General features: G+C 37.1%; 1 protein-coding gene across 1 annotated transcript in view; it reads left to right on the forward strand.

Annotated features, from left to right (window-relative positions):
* Nucleotides 1-22,698, forward strand: part of LOC122814337 (zinc-binding protein A33-like) — a 333,543-nt gene that overhangs the window by 117,622 nt on the left and 193,223 nt on the right. The window contains exon 5 of the mRNA XM_044086923.1: nucleotides 20,157-20,281. Within this exon, the coding sequence (XP_043942858.1) occupies nucleotides 20,157-20,281 (125 nt within the window). The remainder of the gene's footprint in view (nucleotides 1-20,156; nucleotides 20,282-22,698) is intronic.

Below are 22,698 nucleotides of genomic sequence, written 5' to 3' on the forward strand. Positions count from 1 at the left end.
AATGATCTCTGTCTACTCAGTAGGATAAGCTGATAAGATGGGACTGGGATGAATGTCCAAAATGAGATCTATAGTAGGGAGCAGGAAACTCAAAAGCCAACAGATATATAAGAACACAACAAGGGGGAACTCTTAAAACTCCACCAGAATAGAAAACGTAAAACAAAACAAATGTAATACTAGAATAAGATACAAAAATAGACATGATCAAACCTTAAAGAGCTTCAAATCAACATTAACTGTAGAGATGACTGATACTCAGCAATGCAGACCACACAAACATCAGCCAGATATACTTTATTCCCATCTATATGTAAACAATTTTATATTTGCCTAGTTCCTTACTATTAGCAAGGCAAATGCAGATGAGTGGATGTTGTCAGATACAAAGACACATGCAACATGAAAAGGTGTTTCTCTGTGACAGATCTGAAAGTAATAATCAACATTAATGCTGCTCAGATTACATCTATGTTTTTCACCTGCCTTCATTTCACAGGCTGACAGCAACTGACATACTTCTCTTCGTCAGACATACATATCTTGTGTGATGTTTGTGTAGAACTGGAAGTCATAACACAGTTAAACACTTTTATATTTTCAACTTAGTAATTATGTTTCAAGACAATACAAAAACCACTAGCTATAGACATTTATGTCTAGGGCACTGAAACTGAGATAACACATTCGTAAAACAAGTTCAGTTTATTTACTTGAAGTTTTGCAACTTATGAGTGTATGTCCGAGGCTTCCAGCTTCTACTATTAATACATACATTTGCACAGGTAATACTTGATATACATTTCTGTACTTTGGCAGTATGGTACACTGTGTTTACACTCTTGAAGCTTAGCCATATCTCTCAATCTCTTAGAGCAAGACATCTGGACAAAGGCACAAATAAAGGAGGGGGGAGCAAAGGCCCAGAATTGCTCTTACACACTTACACAATTGATAGAATACCAGGTTTTGCATTTGCATGAGTATTCTGAAGGATATGACATCTAACATTCAAATGTGTGCAATTATTTTATGACTTCAATCTTAAATGATTTGCCAGTGATTTGTCAGACAAAACACAAATGTATGAGAAAATGACTACAAATATGAGGCAAACATGTGGTCAGTCTAAAAATCTCTGGACAATTGAGAGTTATGAGCTCAATACTTAACAAATAGGTTCAACACACATCTCTACACCAGTTGTTTAATATCCATATAACATATGTAGGTCCCTTACATTTGTAAGACAAGCATATGTATCACAGAAATATTCACAAATGACATATGATTATTTACAGCATCCCAGGTAGCTGGGCTGACAATGTCACAGTCACTATTGCACAACAGACAATTCAGACATACTATTATGTGAGCTGACCATTGCTGGGGTGATTCAGGGGCCAGAGCTGTGATATATGTCACTGCAGACAGAGCCATCATCGATGGCCATAGTTGCTGGACAGCAGACTAACAGCAACATGTCAGTCCAGGAAGTCTTGTTGACACCTACTGTTTAAATTCCTATTACCCATGACTGCATACCCCCATCTGCATTCCATTACATGCTTAATTGTATGACATACCTGGTATAGAGCTGTACTCCTTTGTCAGAAGAAATCCACAAGTAGTATTGTCAAGAATCATTGTCTGTCTTCCTGAACAAAGTGTCAGACCTGTTTATCATAGGCAGCAGCTTGCCTTTTGTAGGTAATGCTCATGAGCAGGTGATGGCCTGTGCACAAATCTGTGTCTCCCACTTACTAATTGCATCCAGAACAGCTGTGTTGTCTTTCCATTAGTCAATAGCATGGCAACAAAGTGCTATAATTAAGGCCTTCATCTGAGCCTTGCCCCTTTTCTTGGCCTGAGAGGAGGACATTATCGAGGTGTGGGCGCTACAGCATCACAGAGGGTAGGTGGAAATGTTATTCCCTGTTTGGATTGCTGTGTTATGTCCACAGTTTTGCATACTATGTCTGCATACCTCTTAACCACTTTGCACAAGAAATCAGGACAAAGCCCAACAAAATGGGGGGATAAAGGACAAAAATAGGGAGAGATTTTAAGTATGCTGTTATAAACTTAGAAAATTGCTAGAGTAACAGGGATTATTTTGAAATACATTTTCTGAAAGATTTGAAGTCTGAAGCTGAAATGTATATCATTATTTAGTGACTTCATTCCTTATGTCATCCCAGTGATTTGCCAGAAAACCACAAATTTTATGAGAAACAGGCCAAAAATATGAGCCCAAAATCTGGACATTCTGTGGAAATGTGTACAGTTGAGAGGTATGTGTGTCTGGCCATTGTAAACAGACTTTCAGATTCTGTAGCAGTGTACTGTGTAAATGTGTGTTGGGGTGAGTAAGGAGACAGGCAGATCCTTTTCTATCTAACTGTGCATGCTGCTACAGTTGATGATGGTCTATCAACTGTGTATGTTTGTAGGGGCAGACTGAGACATGTCCCTTAAAAACCTCAATATTCTAAGTACACTGTGACTTGGGACAGTATATATAGGAGTAGTGTATGACTGGCAATCAGGATAGGTTTGTAAAAACAGTCATCATACTCCAGAGGTCAGTTGGCTTACTAGTATGTTGCTCTGACTGTAGTGCAAATTGTCATGGGTTCAAAATTTATCACTGATGGCTTTTTTCCCTAAAGTTACATCCCTGTAGTGCATGATATACTTGCAAATTCATCAATAGCTCCACAGAACTGATTTGGTGTAGTGGTGTGTTGCTCTGACTGTAGTTCATAAGGTCCTGGGTTCAATGCTTGGCAGCTTTGTCTTTTTTCCCCTAATGTTACATGACTGCACTGCATGATATGTATACAAAAGCAGTACTAATTCCCTAGGGCTGGTTTGGCTTAGTGGTGCATTGCTCTGACTCTACTGCACAGCATCCTGGGTCCAAGACTTGACAGTGATCTTATTTCCCTAATGTTAAATTACTGTAATGCATGATATATTTACAAAAGTATTACTAATTCCCACAGCTGATTTGGAGTAGTGGTGCATTGCTCTGACTCTAGTGCACAGGGTCCTGGGTTCGAGACTTACCAGGGCTGGTTATTTTATTGCTGGGCAGAACAGTGGCTGATTGAGATAGAGTGATTAAAGCAATTTTAAGCAGTTTTAACCAGGTTTGCATGATTTTGTGAGATACACCGTGATGCCAAGTGATGCTTAGGTTCCTTTAGCTTCACTTAGGCCACTTATTTCCGCTTAAACCTGAGCTATTTCCAAAAAATGAAAAGAAAAAAGGGGTGATAGGAAAGTGGTAAAATTGGGGCAAGCAGGGGGAAAAACATTATGAAAGGCAGATAGGGACATGCAGGACAGATGTAGGAAATGAACATAACTCTCCATTTCTTGTGTAGCAACAGCTGTGCATGATGTGGACAATTTGGAAGTTAGAGCCTCACACTCCACAGGGATGGGTGTGGGCGACGTACATTTGTTGAGTAATTGAAGGATAAATTGATTAACGTCAGCGTACGTGGGGATGAAATGGACAGCTATGTATGGGACGTGATTTATTTAGGGGACAGATGCCCCCCTTTTTTTAAGGTGAGAGTGGTATGTTGGGGAAGGGTTGTAGGCAGGTTTGGGGAGGTAAGTTGGGTAGAAGAGGTTGCTTTTGCAAACAGACAAAACATACAAGACAGCAGACAGGGGTGGTGGATGACACATGAGGGGGTAAACACCTTGGACGGGGATGGTGATTGGGAGCTTGTAGGCAAGAGGTTGGACACTGTAACATTTGTACACAGTTTATTAGTATACCCTTCATACAGCTAATACAAACATTTCTTTACCTGTGAGCCCAATGGAGAAAATATCTGTTAACACTACCTGACTGTTTCTACAAATACTCAGGATTACTTGTGTGCAACTGTAAACACATCTTCTTACCAGTCCCTGGATTTAAACCATGGTCTATGTGTGCAAAAATTAACAACATATATCTATTTCTTATCACACTGAGCTACTGGGGCACTGCTGTCTGCTGCTTGACTGATTTGTGCCTAAAACTCACTTGGTTACACAGTCTACTCTAACCTTGTAATATAAGTGGAGTGTCACTGAAGATGGTAGTGACAGTTGTGTATTGATACTTTGAATGCAGGTGTACACATTTAACCCCTAGTGGATGTGAATATGTGTGATGTGTATAGACCATGGCAGGATGCTGGATTGCATACCCGACCCATATAAATTTGCACATCATATATTTGCAGTCTCTGCCTATTACAGTCTCATACTTGCCTGCATCAGCATACCTACATTCAGGAATACATGTACCTGAAATGCAAAGGTTAACACAGGACAATGCTGTGGGGAACACAGTATAATACACTACACATTACTGTTCAAGGATCAGATCTTAATGCAGAAGATATATCAACTTTCCTTGTATCTTGTCTTACAGCTCCCCATCTACAGTTTGGCATAACAGCTGCTTAGTAGACAAACCTCAGTGACTTCATGCTCTTATAGTCATATTTGTAGTGTAGCACCTGTACTTTTATATTTCTTCAACAACATACCAGATTAAACACAACAGTTTGTTGGAATAAGCTTTATTTAGAGTGACATGACACAGTGCTTTATTACATTCAAACATCTAAATTTAGTTGTACTACATATCCTGTAGATGATGGCTATATGTCAGTTATTACTTTCAGAGTAGTAAGCAACAGTATACTTTACTGGCAAATTCATTCCTATACAGTATTACTACAGTATTGGCTTCCTTTCATCAATAGTAGCTTGTTTGCTGCTTTCATCTGTATTACACAGTACCCGGCATTAGTCACTTATAGCAATGTTGGTCTAACAACACATTATTCAGTACACTCAGAACACAGTATACTTAATGGTAGTAGACAATTACACTTTCTTATTTATTGGACTATATATATTGCAAGTTATATCTGTACTCACCATACTGTCGTCACAGCATTGTGGGCCACGATGTTACGAGCCCTCTCCTCTGCAGCTGTGAGGGGAAAACACACCATTGTGCATACCTATCAGATATTCATAGTATGATTTGATAAACAACACTTCAAATACTTACAAACTTCTAGGGGCATTCTGGGCCCGAGCATCTTGGATCCATTGGGCCAAGAGAGCCCCCTTCCTCCATTTCAGGTCATCATAATGATGATGGACCTGCTCCCCAGTATGGGAGATACCAGTGGCATTGGTGAGCTCACGTGCCAGACAGTCCCAGGCCTCAGACTTGTATTGTGAGCCCTGGTACTTGCCCTGCAGTAGTCTGTCATTATGGTTCTTAACAATGAGCCCAGCCAGGTCCCTGAACTCCAATATGCCCCAGCACTTACACGAAAGCATGTTCACTCTCCAGTACCTGCCATAGTTCCTACAGGGATCAAACTCTAAGAGGTGCTGACTGTATATCCCAGCTGTGTGTTTTAAATAAGGCCATATTCCCACCCTTTGCTGTCATTGGACCATTTTCAAAAAGTCTAAGCAAAGCTCAGTAGTGTGCAAACCCGCTAAGCTGAGTTGAGCAGTGCTCAAAGAGGAATTGCTGAGCAGTGTTTAGCACTGTGCAAATCCTCTTATCTGAGCTAAATACTGCTTAGATACATACAACACTATTGTAACTTATTGTTCATTAATGTTACCTCATTCTTAGGTGCATCTGTTTTATTATATCTCCTAAACTTAGGCATTTCACTACATTACCTGTTCCTGTAACTTTAATGTATTGGACACTTGTGTGTAACTGGTGCTTCTATACTCGGGTCTCCACTGCAAATGGGCTTCTGGTCAGGCTGGACCACCACAGTTAACATATTTCAATATACAAAACAAATAAAAAACATTTATAACATTTTCCTATCACATGTAAAAAGCTGAATGGTCAGGATTTGACCCTTGTACCTAATGTACAAGATCCAGCACCCTAACCATTCAGCCAGTGAGAATCTGCTGGTAAACTGCTGTATATGCCTCTTATTTACGTTTATGCATTGCTAAGCACCGAGCTGTGCTGTGCAAACCCGCTCAGCTATGCTTAAACTTGACCTTTTCAACTAACATTAAAAGCATCCAGTTTCTATTTTTAGATGTCTGGCATGTGTTCCTTGTAAATTTCAATAGCTACATCAATAAATAAAATTAAAATTAATATAAAAATGCTTTCCCATGTAAAAGCAAAATGGCCTGTCTCTGTATTCGAACTGTGCTCCTACTGCACATGAAGCCGTGACTCTAACCACTCAGCTAACTCGACTGTGAAAATTTTAGCTACACATTTCTATCTAACTTCTTGATACGTTTAAGCACTGCTGAGCAAAGTGGCACGCAAACCCACTCAGCTATGCCTAAATTTTTTAAAGAAATAAAAATAAAAAAAAAATCCATTATTTACATGTTAAACATTATACTTCATTTTATTATATAAGTGTCCGAGGACACTTTTTTATTGTTTTACTGCTGTGCAGCAACTTCACAATCCAGGGGGCGTATTATGGATATTGTAACACACCCCCTACATGACATTACTTCATTTTCAGGTCAGCCTTTCAACTGTACAGATTTTCACACTATGTCCACATTTGTGCCTCATATTTTTGGTACATTTTTCATACATTTCTGTTTCTCTGGCAAATCACTGGTCAAATCATTACAGACTGCAGTTAGAAAATAATGACAGGCATTTGAATTTCAGGCAACATACTCCAGAAAATCCATGCTAATGCAAAACCTGTCATTCTATCAACTTTCTAAGTTTATAAGAGCAATATTTAAAAACTGTCCCTATTTGTGAGCTTTTCTCCCACTTTTACTAATGGCTTTGTCCAGACTTCTTGCTCTAAGAGGTTGACGGGTATGTGTCTGAGGACACGTTTTTATTGTAGAGTGCCGTACGGCACTTTCACAATGCAGGGTGTGTGCTGCAGTATCTGTAACACACCCCCTGCATAACATTCACTTCCCATTCATCTTTTAAGTGTCTGAGGACACTTTGTTATTGTAGAGTGCTGTACAGCACTTTCACAGTGCAGGGGGGGGTGTTACAGTACCTGTCACACACTCCCTGCATAACATTCACCCATTCAGCATTTCAGTGTCTGTGGACACTTTTTCTATTGTAAAGTGCCGTACAGCACTTTGACAGTGCAGGGGGCATGTTACCGATCTGCGACCATTACTGTAACACACCCACTGCACTGATTCAGTGTCCATGTACATGGCTCTGTCTCAGTAGCATGCCCTCATTAACACGCAAGGTGTGCTGCCAAGAGGGAGATGCAGACACTGACACCATTCACGCCATGTAGGAATAACGCTATTCCAACACAGAGTTTCTTAAATCCAGGGAAAGACTTTCATTCCAGTGTCATTTCAGTTGTTTCCAGTTAATTCCAGTATACTAAGTCCTATTGGTTCTTTCAGTCCTTTTTCCCCTTTGTTGCCTTCATTAATCTGCAAGGCGTGCTGCTGAGAGGGAGATGCGGACACAGACACCATTCACTCCATGCAGAAATAACACTATTCCTACACAGACTTTATTAAATCTTGGGGAAAGACTTTCATTCCAGTGTCATTTCAGTTGTTTCCAGTTAATTCCAGTATACTAAGTCTTATCAGTTCTTTCAGTCATTTTCCTCCTTTGTAATTTGCATTATATTTAGAACCTTTGGCAAAGAAAATAAGGGACTCAGAAATTTAAATATATAATTGGTATGGTAATCAAAATGTGGGGTTTATTTGTAGATGATATTATTTTGTGCCTGATAAAACCAAAAGGGACATTTTAGTGTTGTGGGACATACTGGGACAGTTTCTAGTTTTTGGGATACAAAATTAATGAAGATAAAACAAAGGCAGTAGTTGTAAATTAAGTACCTACACACAAATTAGTTCAGCACAGATATTTATGGGAACATGATAAAATGAAATACTTAGGAGTAATGGTTAAAAAGGATTCTGTTATGGCAGCTAAGGATAAGTGGGAAGAGTCTAAACAAAAGATAATATAAAAACTAAGAAACCATAAGCTCATTTTTATGGATATGGACAACAAGATACAAGAAATGAAAATGTTTTTGCCCCTTTAGTTTTATACACAGTTCAGGCATATTTTTATCAACTGAGGAGAAGCTGTAGACAGCAAATAATAAAGAGTTGAAGGATTTTATCTGGGAGAGGAAGAGGACAAGAATCAGGTTGGTGAAGTTTATCCTTCCAATAGAACAGGGTGGCTTGGGATTATCTGATTTGAAGAAATATTTCAGATCTACACAGTTAATGCTCCTATGCATAGCACAAACATAAAGCTATAATTCAAAGTGGAAAGAGATGATGAAATGAAGGGAAACTCAAGAAACAAGGCGAGACTAGGATTTTGGATGCAGATTCTTAAGGAGTATAATAATAGCCATACAGAATGGAGAAATGATAAGCTAGCAAACAAAGGAGAACAGTATTACTAGAATTGAATTCATCCTCAATTCTTGGTGAGAACCTTCACAAGGTGGACCAAGATGACACTGTATTGTGGAACAAAATCTTAGACTTTTGAAAGGTATAACAAAGAAATATGGACATGGGAAAGAAAGAGCGATCTCATATGGTGCAGTATTTATACAAATAAGAAAGGCAAATTAATCAACACAAAAAAGGCAGCCCCAAAGATATTAGAAGAGAAATACAGACAAAGGCATCCAGATATGGAAAATGTCACAGTAAAAAATGAGATCACAAAGCGGGAACATAGAACAGAAGTTTAGTAAAGTAGTTAAAAATAGAGCTTATACTTATGGAATACTTGCAAAGTGAAGTATTTAGTGTAGAAAGTCTAACACAGGATATATCTCAGCATAATGGAATAATGAGTACTCAAAGTAAGGAGAAACGGGAGGAGCAGGAGACATTGAAAGAAGAAATATGGACATAGGAAAGAAAAAGAGATTTAATATGGTGCAATATTTATGCAAAGGAGAAAGAAAACCTAATCAGTACAAAAGAGCAGCACCAAAGAAATCTGAAAAGAAATAAATGCAAAGGCATCCAGACATGGAAAATTTTACAATACAAAAAAAAAAGAAAACAAAGAGGGAAAGTAGAAAAGAGGATTAGTAATGAAAACGTTAAAGAAATAGAAACTGAGGTTATGGATTACCTGCAAAGTGAAAGATTTAGTGTAGAAGATATAAATCTGATAACATCACAACAGAATAGAACAATGGATTCCCAAATTAAGGAGAAACCAGTGGAGCAGAAAACATCTCATCAGTCGCATATGAAGATACTTTCAAACCTTCCACAGAAAGCCAGTACACATATTCAATTGGAGTTGTACAGCAAGGGAAGGAACAGGAAGCTGTGGCAATTCTGATCCAGTCAATGTTGTGGAGTGATAGTCTAGTGAATTCCCATATGAAAGAGCAACAGATGATACAGGATGAAACTGAAGAGAATGTGGCACAAGAAGATGCTTTCTATAGAATACCCACAGGAAATGCAGAACAAAGAATGTGCCCTCAGTTTAGAGTCTAAGAGAAGAGTTATTTGATTTAATAGAGATGGACAAATATATTAAGATCAAGGAAAGAAACAGACTACAGTAAGTCAATAAAACCCGAAAATTTAGATGTTTGATAAAACAAATGAACACAGTAATAAGGACTGTCTATTGAGTTTCATGCAACATAACAGAAGTAAGTAGGATATATTAATGTGCAGTTAAATTAATAACAGATAAAGTCTTGCCACAAAAATACAGGGTAGTAAGGGAAAGGAAGGAGAGAAATCGAATGTCATCATGGAATTATCAAATAAAGAAAACTATAAAGCAATTAAGACAAGAAGTGTCAATGTTAGAAGAGTTTAGAAGAGGGAACAGATCAACTAAAATACTCAGAAAGATAAACATGATAAAAGCAATGCACAGTATCAGAACAGATCAGGATCTATTGTGCACTATAGCAAATAATAAACTTAAAAATTTCAGCACAGGCAGAAAATCATTGAAAATATGCAAACAAATATAAGTGAAAATGATAAAATAAGCAATGCATTAATGGCCCAAAAAAGTTTTACAGAGAATTGGAAAACAAGGCAAAAGGATTTGAAACACCACCGAAAAAAGAAGAAATAGATACATTTTGGAGAAATATCTCTGAATATCCTGTGGAATATAACAAAGATACTAAATGGAGAGAAGAAGTAAAAGAAAGAATAAGAAGTTCAAATGTACAAGAAATGAAATAGGATGAAGTAATGACCAGAGAAATTGAAACAAAGTTAAGAAAGTCTCCTAAATTGAAAACTCCAGGCCCAAATGCAGTACCTAACTTCTGGTTAAAAACATTAACTTTACATGAAGATTTAGCCATGAGTAAGAACTATTTATATGCGCACACCGAACACACACCAGAATGGTTAACAACAGGAAAAATAATACTCCTACTTAAGCCAAACGTGCAAGCTATCTTAGAAACTATAGATCAATAACTTGCCTTCTGACGACATATAAACTGTATACTGAATTGATGCCGACAGAGTTTATAGTCATTTAGAAGAAAACTGAACCATGGCAATAGAGCAAAAGGTTAATAAAAAAAAGTTATATTGAACAAAGGATCATTTGCTGTTAAATAAAGTCATAGGTTCATAGGTTCATAGGTGTGTACTAGGCTAATGGCCCTGGGGCCTTTACAAGCCTAACCCATAAAAGTGCCCTGGCATTGTGCCGCCTGTTGTTAATTCCCAGTGCCTCTATCAAGTAGAGCTGCTGGAGTGATCCCCAGGGTGAACTTTCTATTTCCCATCCACTCATCAAGATTTTGCTTGAAGAGGGCTAGTGAGGTGCTCTACTTGACATTAATGGGAAGTCTATTCCAGAGCATGGGTAGTCTCTGGGTTATGACCCCGCCCCTCCAGCATGTTCTGTTGATTGTGGTAATGAGGTTGAGGAGTCTGGAGCGTGTGGTGCGGAGGGATTGGGATTTCTTTAGATGTAACATTTCTAACAGAGCTGGGTCAGACATGGCTTTGTAAGTCAAGCAGAGATCGCCTCTTAGTAAACGATATAAGACCGAGAATAGCTAGAGTTTTTTTGAGTCTGTCCATGTGGGACGTGTTTAAGGCCTAGGATCCTTTTCATAAGGTATTTTTGTGGCCTCTCCAGCTGTTGCACCTGTCTAGTGAGATACATGCCAAATGGGGCATTATACTCTATGATTGATTTAATGAGGGAAGAGTACAGAGAAATGATGACCTCTTTCTTCCCGGATGCAAAACCCTTGGTAATGAGATGTGCCACACAGTGGCAATGTGGTGGTCGAAGGAGAGGTTGCTGTCAACCTGTATCTCCAGATCTCTTATTACGCCTTTGGGCTCCCATCGATGTGGTAATTAGTGGGAACTATGTTTTTCCCAAAAGGGATGATGACGCATTTTTGGCATTAAGCTTACGGCCATGGTTTTGACACCAGTCATTGGTCTCAGTGAGGCCTTTCTGTATGATATCTGCATCACCTGGGGAGTTAATAATGGCTCCCAGCTTGCAGTCATCTGTGAATTTGATCAACCAGTGTCTCTGTGTTGGCCTGGACTTCTGAGAAGTAGATGCTAAACAGGAGAGGACCCAGGACGGATCCCTGTGGGTCTACTTTCATGACTGGTCAGCAGTCTGACTTGGAGTCCGCTACTTTCACACTGTGAGTTCTAGTTGTTAGCCAGTTTGCAACCCACCTAACGATATAGGGATTGATGCCTAGTTTGCTGAGTTTATCAATAATTCCTGAGTGAGGAATGGTATCAAAGGCCTTGGCCACATTGAGGTAGGCTGTATGAACTGCCTTACCTTCATCCACCTCTCTGGCGACTGACTCAAAGAAGTTAACCAGGTTAAGTAGGCATGATCTACCTTTCACAAAACAAAATTGCATGTGATCTAAAGTTTGGAGATTCCCTATATCATTGTTAATTAGGTCCACGATGACGCACTCCATAGCCTTACATATCAGAATCATCAGGCTAATGGGAGGGTCTGTAGTTGCTCCTCCTTTATGGAGAGGGATGACTGTAGCAGTGCATCGTTTGGTAAGGACAAAGCTTGAGGTGAGGCTGTGAGTGAACAGAGCACACAGATGTGGTGCCAGTTCACTTTGTAATTCATGTAGAACACAGCCAGGGATATTATTGGGTCCCATGGAAGCTGTATTCTTGGCCTTAGACAGTGCAGCTTTAACCTGTGCTGTGGTAATGTTGGGTACCTGGCATTCTTCCAGTATTGAGATTGGTCCTTTAGGGGAGAGAGGGGTAAAGTTGGGACTGAATCTGTCTGCCAGTATGTTGGGAATATCTGTTGGCTCAGTATAGGAGGTACAATTGTACAGTAACTCAGAGCAAATCTGGGTATTGCCATGGAGATTCTTTATATAATTATAGAAGGCTTTGTGGTTGTTTTTAGTGGCTGCTGCAATTCTGCCTTCATAGCTGGCTTTGGAGGTTTTGATGAGGGATCTCAACTTTTTGTTGAGGCTAATAAGGGAATTTTTCCAGTCTTGGGACTTCACCTTTTTCTACAACAAATTCTTCCTTCTGTTGTAGAGTTCATTAATGGCAGGGGACCACCAAACTGGCTTCCTTTTTTGGTGGAGAGCATCTTGGTTCTGTTGGGTATAGCTAGTTCCATGCATTTATGTACATGTTCATACAGTGCATTAGTGTATGATTCGAAAGTCATGCATCTATTTTCCATTGGCACGAGTGCCGTGAAATTAGCTACCTCTGTTTTTAGGAGTCAAAAGTCAGCTTTGGAGAAGTTTTTCATGGTGGATACATTTGCGGGTGGGTGTGGGTGAGATTTGGATTTCCATGGTGATTAGTTTGTGGTCGGATCTAACCAGGGAGGAATAGACTATTGGTGTAGAGCAACTGTTGCCCATGTTAGTAATAACCAGGTCAAGGATGTTGCTTCCTGTAGTGGGGGTAAGAATGAGCTGGTCCAGGGCATTGGAAGTGATGAATTCCAGGAAGCATTGGGCCAGTCCCAACATTACCACAGTCCAGTAGTTTTCCCAGCTGATCAAAGGGTAGTTGAAGTCACCTAGTAAGAGAGTATTGGGTTGGATCTTAATAGTAGCCAGGGTGCTTAGGAATGTGGAGTGAGAGTCTTGGGACATGGTTGAGGACATATAGCAGGCTACGACCTGAATTGCCGTCTTACCCAATGTTAGTAAAAAGGGGAAGAATCTAAGTATGGCATGGATAGACTACAAAAAAGGATTTGACATTATCCCATATTCATGAGTGCTTAAAAATGTATAAGATATTCCCTTCACTATCAGTTACATTACAGTGACTGTGAAACAGTGGCAAACTCCTTTGCAGTTAAGCCATGATAAAGGATAAATTATTATTCCACAAATTAAAATTCAAAGGGGGATACTGTATTTCTATCACCACTGCTCTTTTGTCTTGCTCTTAAGCCATTAAGCTGTCTACTTAATAGAGCATGTCCAAACTATAATTTGGCTCCCAGGAAACAACAAAGTGTAAAGACTTCTCATCTTCTTTTTGTAGATGATTTAAAACTGTATAGTTCATCAGATGAGGAACTGAAAGCAAACTGCAAGTGGTCAAAACTTTTTCAGATGATATAAGAATATAATTTGGTCTTGATAAATGTGCCAAAGCAACCTTTCAAGCAGGAAAGCTGCAGCAGCAAGAAAACATCAATCTGGGACAGGAATGTGATATAAAAGAACATGAGCAAATGGGCGTATATAAATATTTGGGAAATGATGAAGGATCAACAATAAAACATGAACAACAGAGAATAAAACTTAGTAAGGAATACTTTAGAAGACTTAAATTAATACTTAAAACAGCATTGACATCAAGGAACAAAGTTCAGGCTATAAACCAATTTGCTAGTCGTGTCCTCACTTACAGTTTTGGACTGATTGTCTGTTCCCAAAAGGTGCTGGATAGGCTGCACAAGAAAGCAAGAAGGATAATTCATACTCATCAAATGATTTATAAAAATCAGTGCATACCAAGACTGTATATTCTCCGTTCTAAAGTAGGTATGGGCCTCCTCAAAATTGATTACATGTATAGATCTGCAGCTGTGGGACTGTATACATTTCTGCTGACCTCACAACACCCAAACATAATGAAAGTTTTGAAACGTGAGGACAATAAGTCTAAGATGACTTCCCTACTTAGTTTAGCAGAACCATACCATTGTCAAGCGGGAATGGAAATTAAACCAGAAGTAGATAAAAATCAGGCAGCAACTGACTGTGCCAAAAAAACAAAAGAAATAATATGAGGTGAAGGATCATATGAGAAGGCAGGAAATGTGGAAAATGCATAAATACAGCTGCAGATATACAAAACTCTTGGAACAACCTCATGTTGATTAGGATCAAATGCAGGAATGGTTAAGAAGAGGTGAATTTAAACCAAAAGATGAAAGGTTACTATTGGTAGCCCAAGATAGTGAACTACATCCGCATTGGTTTACAAAATCCATTGAACATGTGGGAGAAACAGACAAATGTAGGTTTTGTAAAACAGAACTAGAAACAGTTGCACATCTTGTTACTGGCTGTGATATATCAATGGCAGAAGGACTGTATACTGAAAGGCATAATAATGTGGCAAGGCCGTTGCGTTGGGGATTGTGCAAACGTTATAATATTGAAGTAACTGAAAAACACTTCAAACATGAGCCAGAAAGTATTGCAAATAATGATAAAGTTTATATCACATGGGATTACCCATTATGAACAGTTCAAAAGTAGATGCGAGAAAACCAGATATAGTAGTTTATTGAAAGAAAACAAAAGTTGCATTAATCATTGAAATTGCTACATCCCATGACTACAGTACATTACGTACATAAAATACCATGATTTGCAGGCAGAAATGAGAGGAGTGTAGAAAAAAGATACACAAACAGTTACAACAGCAGTAGGAGTAACAGGTTACAATCATACTTAGATATGTTACCAATAGATGTAACTCCATATGAATTGAGAAGACGTCATTACTGGGCACATTGCAGGTTCTGCAAATAGCACTTCTGGCTAACATCAAAGACTAAAACAATACTCATTTCATGAACTTTAATTATACTTAGACTTAGAAATGAGATCCATTCCTGTCATGGTATTAGAAACCCAAAAGACTTGTAAAAATTAAAAAAAATATATTATAGTCATAAAATAGCAGAGAGTATTTTAAGAACTAAACCAACATGGGAATGGAGAAAAGAGATTCTGCCAACAGGGATGATTGCAATTACTGTAGGCGTACAGAAAATAGGCAAGAGGGGGGCTGGAATTTACTGGAAAAAATGACAAAGTAACCAAAGTACTGGGAGAAAGTAATTAAAGAGGGAAATGAGACCATTCTGCTATCAGAATATAGGCAAAGAGAAAGAAATAGGGGGATCCTAGCTGAAAGAATAACATTGGTAGAATTTTTATTTGAATCTAAAACAGAAGTTGCCATTAAAAAAAGGGATAATTAGTAGGGCATATAAAATAAGGATTGGAAAGGGTGAGTGGATAAGTAATTCCCAAAGGAAAAAAAATGGGAGGATATATCTATGGCTCCCAAATATACAACAAAGTCTATAAAATTTAGAATTTTTGCTTGGAAGTGTTTGTATTAGTATTTTTATAACTACACATATACAATGAGGCAAAACAATGCAGAGGTAATGTACATTTTAAAATTAATACAAACTTTAAGTATTTTTATACCTCAAGCAAACTCCAAAGAATTTTTCCTCAGGTAGATAGTAAATGTTGGAGATGTGATTGGGAAGATAGGTCACTGGGAAAATATTTTTCGGGAGTGAAATAATGTGGCAGCTTTAAAAATTTTCTGGAGACTACTCTGTCAGAAATACCAGGTGAGCAAATTTGTATACCTAAGGAAATTATTATTTTGAGCTGTGGCACAGAACCTGAATTGTCTAGACATAGTAAGCCTTGCTGCGCTTATTTCTGGTGGCTGCCAAAAAAGCAATTAATAGAAAATGGAAATTAAATTCTAAACCAACCATATTAGAAATAGTGAATATAATAACACAGATTAAAAAATGGAAGTAGGATCTTTGGAAAAGGATAGGCGCAAATTACATAGAAAAATGGGAATTGTGGGAATAATGCATGTAGACTAATGTTTTAAAAAATGGAATGAGGTTTAAGGGAAGACAGTCAACTATGTAATGTTCAATTGGTAATGACATTGTAGAAGATTATATGTAATATATAATGTTTGCAACTGAAAATATGTCTGTATGGTTTGTTTTCATTTGCATAAATGTATGCTTGCCTTCACCTTAAGTGATAATTCAATAAATGTGTTTTTTGTTTAAAAAAATTCATTCTCAGCTTGTGTATTAAGAGAGATGCACATTTTAAAAAGACTGCAGAAATTATATAGCAAGTATATACCTTTATCTTTGCTTACTTTTTAAAACTGTAAACTTTGTGGTTAGAAGGGGAAGAGTTCTACACTGTGCTTTTCTGTAGATACAGCTGTAGCTATGGCAAGATCACTGCTAGAATATGAAATTGTTTCTTTTGCTCAGTTATTAATAATATCATATATAGTTCTTCATATATATTGGGCTGCACTGTGCATAAGAATAACATTTGTCTAGGTGGATGTAAAAAGAAAATTCCAGACAATAGAGGGTTAGGAAGTCTAGCACAATAATGTTTAGTTCCATTAAGGCTGCGGAAATTCTACTTCTCTTAAACCTTACCTTAGAATGTGTCACTGTGTTTAAAAAATGATAACTGAAATAAAATTAGCCGAGGAAGAAAATTACAGGTTGAATAAAATTTGTTGTGAAAAGTTTTAAGCATGAGAAATAAAAATAAGTGTGTGATAAAATATATTCCGAATGGAGTTTATTAACTATGACATGCAGCAACAGACTTTTGTTTTCTGCTAGTGGTGCCTGTTCTTCCACATACAGATATTTCATGGCCCTTTACACTTTGATCAAGAAATGACTTTTGAGTGATTGCTAAACTATGCTAAGTTACTTCAGTCAGGTGTTTAAAAACCAGTAACTCCAAAGCAACGTATAAAACACCCCAGAGTGATCACCACAGACACTTTATTAAAAATAAACATTGAACATTTTTGTCCAAGAAGAAGTCTCCTACAAGTGAGTGACAAAAGCACTCAATATTTATTTTTAATCAAGTATTTGCAGTGGTCACTCTATGGTGCTTTGGGTTTTTTTAGTTATTTCTGTTGTCAGCAATACAAGCTGGAAGTACAGAAGGAGAGAAAGATTAAAGCCATGAGTACAATTAAATGACAAGTTTGACAGTAAATGCAGATAACACTAGAACACAAGATGTGTTCAAAGACAAAGAAATAAATATTAGAAATGAAAGTAAAACACCGAGTAGATACTGCATATGGAGTTATCCATGCAATGGCATTTAATTAAGCAAATGAAACGTATGCACAATATGTAAGAACTGATAGCATTTTGAAAGGTGGGTTTAACTACAGTGAGGTATAGGATATAAAGTAGCATAAGTAGCATATTCTGTCACAAATGACCAATAGGAAGTTCAGGAAAACAAACAGTACATGCAATAACAGACAAAACAGAAAATGAAAAAAGCTTAGATTCATAGCAACTAGTTAAAGTTACTGCAGCCACAACATAAAACATCAGAAAACTAAAGTTTACATTGTAGAACATTAACAGTGACAATGAATACTAACAAAATGGTTTTTGCAGGGGCAAGCTTCCTGCAGTGCCCATTTGGAGGTGCTGCTCCCTCCCATACCCATGTATCTTTATTTAATATACTAATTGCAAGTTTGTTTAACCTTGTGAACAAGGGGAACATTTTCTTCTCTTCAAGGTTTTGTGATCTCAACAAACTCAAGCCACAACATGCAATTAAATAACACTCATCTAAAAAGAGAGTAAAATCCCATTCCAGGCACAATAACACTGATGTAACTTACAGAACTTGTACTGTACCGAGTCATGAAAAGGGCAGGGAAGATCATGACTGATCCTTCACATCCAGGCCACCATCTTTTTGAACTAGTACCATCAGCCAGGCATTATAGATTAACATGTGCCAATACAAGCAGATATAAGAACATTTTTTTCCACAAGCCATCAAGATCATAAACTGCTAACTCAACTTATTAGGTTGGGGTATTCTTTTTCCCAAGCCTCCAATGATTTTGCAGTATTGTTTACATATTGATAATACTTATTTCTTTCAGAGTTCATTTCAGTATTTCTTACACTGAGTTGCACTTTGCACCTTGTATGTATATGTATATTTACTTTTTTTTCTTGTTCTTAATAGTTGCATATATGTTGTTTGTCTTGTTCTTAATAGCTGTATGTATGCCATTTGTGTGATTCATACTTGCAGAGTCAATGAAACCAGAGTCAAATTCCTTGTATATGTACATACTTGGCCAATAAATATGATTCTGATCTTCTAGAAGGTCAAATAGTGAAATAAAAGTTATATAAAACAGTAAGTAAAACCAACACCACTACCAACACGGCCAGATTATTTGCTTTTCCATCCTTAAGAACCAAAACGTTCAGTACAAAGATCAATGAAATATAACATAGTTAAACCAAATAATAACTTTAATAAAACAAATACTAAAAACAGAATCAGATAAGCACTTTTGGTTTTTTTCAAGCCTTCATCAGATCTATCCACTGTAGCCATATTATAATATTTAAATGTAGTAATGTCCAATCAGATAACATCTTCCTCTTATTGCATCCAATGAGTGTTTGCACCAAGGGAATGTAGAATAAGAGAATTCATTTGTCTAAGTATATTATATATCGACCAATAGAGTTACACTGTGTATTCCCAATCTCCTTCTACATCCACTGAAACATCACTGGCTGTCAAATATCTAAGTACTCAATCAAATTAATTCTCTGTCCTGTCCTAATGAACCAATGTCCATCCATCAACATCTGCATCAGGAAGTAAAGATAACTACAGTCCATTTATATGAATTCAACTTTTAAAAATCAGTTAGAAAATGTACTTCCTTATATGGCCATATAAAAATTGTCAGCTATCAATAACTAGCTGACTCCTTTATGAATTTAGGCAAATCATCTTCTCCATTTTATGGCAGCACTTCATTGATATCACCATCCATCAATGTACTGGCAGTCATCACAGAATCAATAGTTGCAAGCTGGAAAAACACAACTTAATCTTGTGTGTATAGGGATTTCTAGCAAGCCAAGCACATCAACATGTACTTACTTCATTTGTTACTTCTTTAAGCAGCCAACAAAAACATAGAGCGGCTGTCAACATCTGACAGAACACCTACATGGGCTAAGATGTATCAGTTTAATATTAAGTTGTGGAAACAACTCTCAAATCAGCAATCATGTGAAAACCACAGTAATATGAGAATGTAAGTTGTAAAACATGAAGGAAATACTCCTCAGGTCAAGGTAAAGCAAATTTTAATTTGTTTGTATTAATTAAGATGGCACAGGGGCAAATATATCTTTTTGGGGAAGGGGTCTGGGCACTTTGCTTCCACAAATATGTCAGACAGCATTGCATGAGTGTCACTGTTCATTAAAAAAAAATCTGCATTTGGGCAGCTGTTTTCATCAGTCTTGTCCTACACCTCCATAAGGTGCACTACTCAGGTTATTTATATATCTCTAAATTCTGCCACCCATCCTAAGTTTCTGATTGACAGAACAGTGCTCTCATAATCACCTACATGAGCAGTGGTGGACACTGAAGGAAGACAATGACACTGGCAAATAACACTATATAAATAAGTAAATTTATTTTATTTTTTCATGGACTTATAATTCATAGTTTGATGGCAACATTAGAAATATTAGTAATTATCAGTGAAAGAATGTATATGGCTATTCCCAGTCCCAGTGGTATATTATGCCTTTTGTAAGATTTCAATGCACCTGTTGTTTCATGAACATGGTGGATTATAAATGAAAATAACTATGCTTGGAGTTGTTATTGCTTTTGCATGGAAATAATATATTCTTTTCATGCAGTAAAACTGTCATTATATATATAAATATTACTTGTAACCTGTCTCTGCAGGTCTTCAGAACTACAGGACAAAGACCATGTTACTCTGGTGAATCGTGAGCTCAACTCAAGCTTATATAAAAACCCAGAACTGCTACATAATGTTTGGAAGGAAATGGAATCCATTGTCAATCCCAGTAAGTGAGATATTGGAGTGTAAATTCTATGTCATCTCAGTCATAAATAGTTTTGCATTCTACAATCTAGTTTTTGGCCTGTAAGGGTCACCTTTATTTATTTTATTGCATAACTTCAGTATTTTAAGTGATTAACACTTTACAAAATGAAATGAGAAAAACCCAGTAGCATTACAATCAGAAGAATTCCATAAAGTTTGGAATAAATAAGCTAAATTAAATTGAAAGAAATAGCATGCAACAGACTCATGCTGTACAGCTGTTTTTGTTAAAACTGTAGTTATTATATTACAACCAAACAATTACTCTATCAACATAGATCAATTCTTCATAACATGGCTTGATATAAATCTATACTTCAGATGACTGTTTCAATGCAAACTTGATCAAGACAGCTCTGCTGATGCTTGAAAGTCTCTTCTTTTTATAGTCTTATCAACATTCTGTTTTCAACTCACCCAATAACAGTATCTCCTTACAGTTCTTTATCATCACTTTGCACATTCCTGCTGATAAAGCTTTTTTCAGAGAAAATTGTCTATTCCAACAGAATTTTTTGTTCAAACCAGGAACCATCTGTGTAGTGCCTCTATCAATAGTCAAATCAGAATGCCAGGTTTTATTTTTCTAACCCACAAACCAGATGTGTATTGAACTAAGCATTATTTGCATGATTTATGTTCTTATTTTCCTAACGTCTTAATGATATTTATGCTAATCTGTACAGAAATGAACATGCAAACTGTCACATAGTTTCTACAAGGAAAAGAGTGTACCAGAAATGAAAATACAAACTGTCACATAGCCCTTTCACAAAGAAAAGAATGAACTAACTTAACCTTTATTTCAAACTATGCATATGCTACAGCCTTTCCAAGTGGGGAAGGTTACTTTACTTTATTACAATCTCTATCAACTCCCCCTTTTTATTTAAAACCAAGAGAAAAAAATATTACATAAACAAAGCATTGTCTGCATTTTTAATCATAGCAACATTGACTTCTTTGTCATCAGTATTTATAATAGTAACTGGATTTACTGCTTTATTAATACAAACTTTAACACACATACATGGTATCATGATTAAAAATATAATAGTGATAAAAGCAGTTATATGCTGAGATGATGGTACCCCACCATCCAGAAAATGAACCACTTAGCCAATCACTCCACTCAGTACTCCATGTATTACATGCATTTGAGGATACCGCTTTAATTTTGTCTAGATGTTAGTGAATGGATTCCTATTTATCAGGAATATATGCACAACATTTTGTGCTCACCAAAGTGCATACCCCCAACTTGACTAACAAGTAAGAAATCCAATGCCATTCTGTTTTGGAGAACCATTCTTTTGTAATACCTTGAACACCACCATATGTGGCATTTGACAATGTCTCTATCAATTTAGCAACTTTTTGTAATTCCAAAATAGCCTTGGCTGCACTATACCAGGGAAAATGCCTGTTCCCTAGATTGGATCATCTCCTAAATCCAACTGTTATAAGTCTTCTTGTATTTTAGAAAAATCATCACTTTTGCCAGCCCCCCTCTTTTTCCTGAAATTTCTTATTGTTTTCTCTGGTAGGTTATTTGTAATTCTTATCATATGTAATGCATTTCTAACTTATTAATATGCCCATATACATAAATCCCAAGTCTATCACTACCTGCTCATTTCCTGTCTAAAACTGAATGATTGCAATTGCTAATGCTACTTCGATTTTTCCTTGTTGCTGAAAGCAGAGTATGCCTGCTACTATTTCCATTGGTTGTAAATGTTCATGTACACCTGACTTTTATATAAGATTATTTTTATAGGCATTTTTAAACACAAATCCAGTGCCTGTAATATTCACAGGAGCCGCATGGAATGGCATTTTTCCTCTGTAAGGAATTTGGCTGCAGACCCTACAGTCAGATTTATTGTTCAGCTTTGTGAGCAATGTTTGTATAGCCAAAAATGGATTGAAATAAAGTGTCCACTCCTGCTGTCTTTGCTTTTGCAATATTTCTCACTTTTGGATTTCCTTGCCTTGCTTGTCAAATTCTAGGATAAATGATATGTATGATAATATTGTATGTTTGGTTTGTCCTGTTCGGTTTTTCCATTTCTCTTGTTTTCCTTACATATTCATGCCAATGATAGTTGTTCTACAACTTGGATGCATTAAAAGTGCACCTTTTACTGGCTTAACATTCTTTTGAAATTGTATTCTTACTGGTGTGCTGCCAACAGCCATGCAGGTACTGCCATCAAATCCTGAAACATAACATATTTTTGAAGGATGTACTGTCAAACATCTGTTTGTTATTGAGACTGCTGCACCAGTATCTATTAAAACATCCTTCCACAAAGTTTGCTCCACCTGGACGTCAGCCAGTGGATGTCCCTGTCTTCCCCACTTAAAGTTTGA

This window comes from Protopterus annectens, chromosome 10.part0 (assembly GCF_019279795.1).
Source record: "Protopterus annectens isolate FY-2018-M chromosome 10.part0, PAN1.0, whole genome shotgun sequence".
Lineage (NCBI taxonomy): Eukaryota > Metazoa > Chordata > Ceratodontiformes > Protopteridae > Protopterus > Protopterus annectens.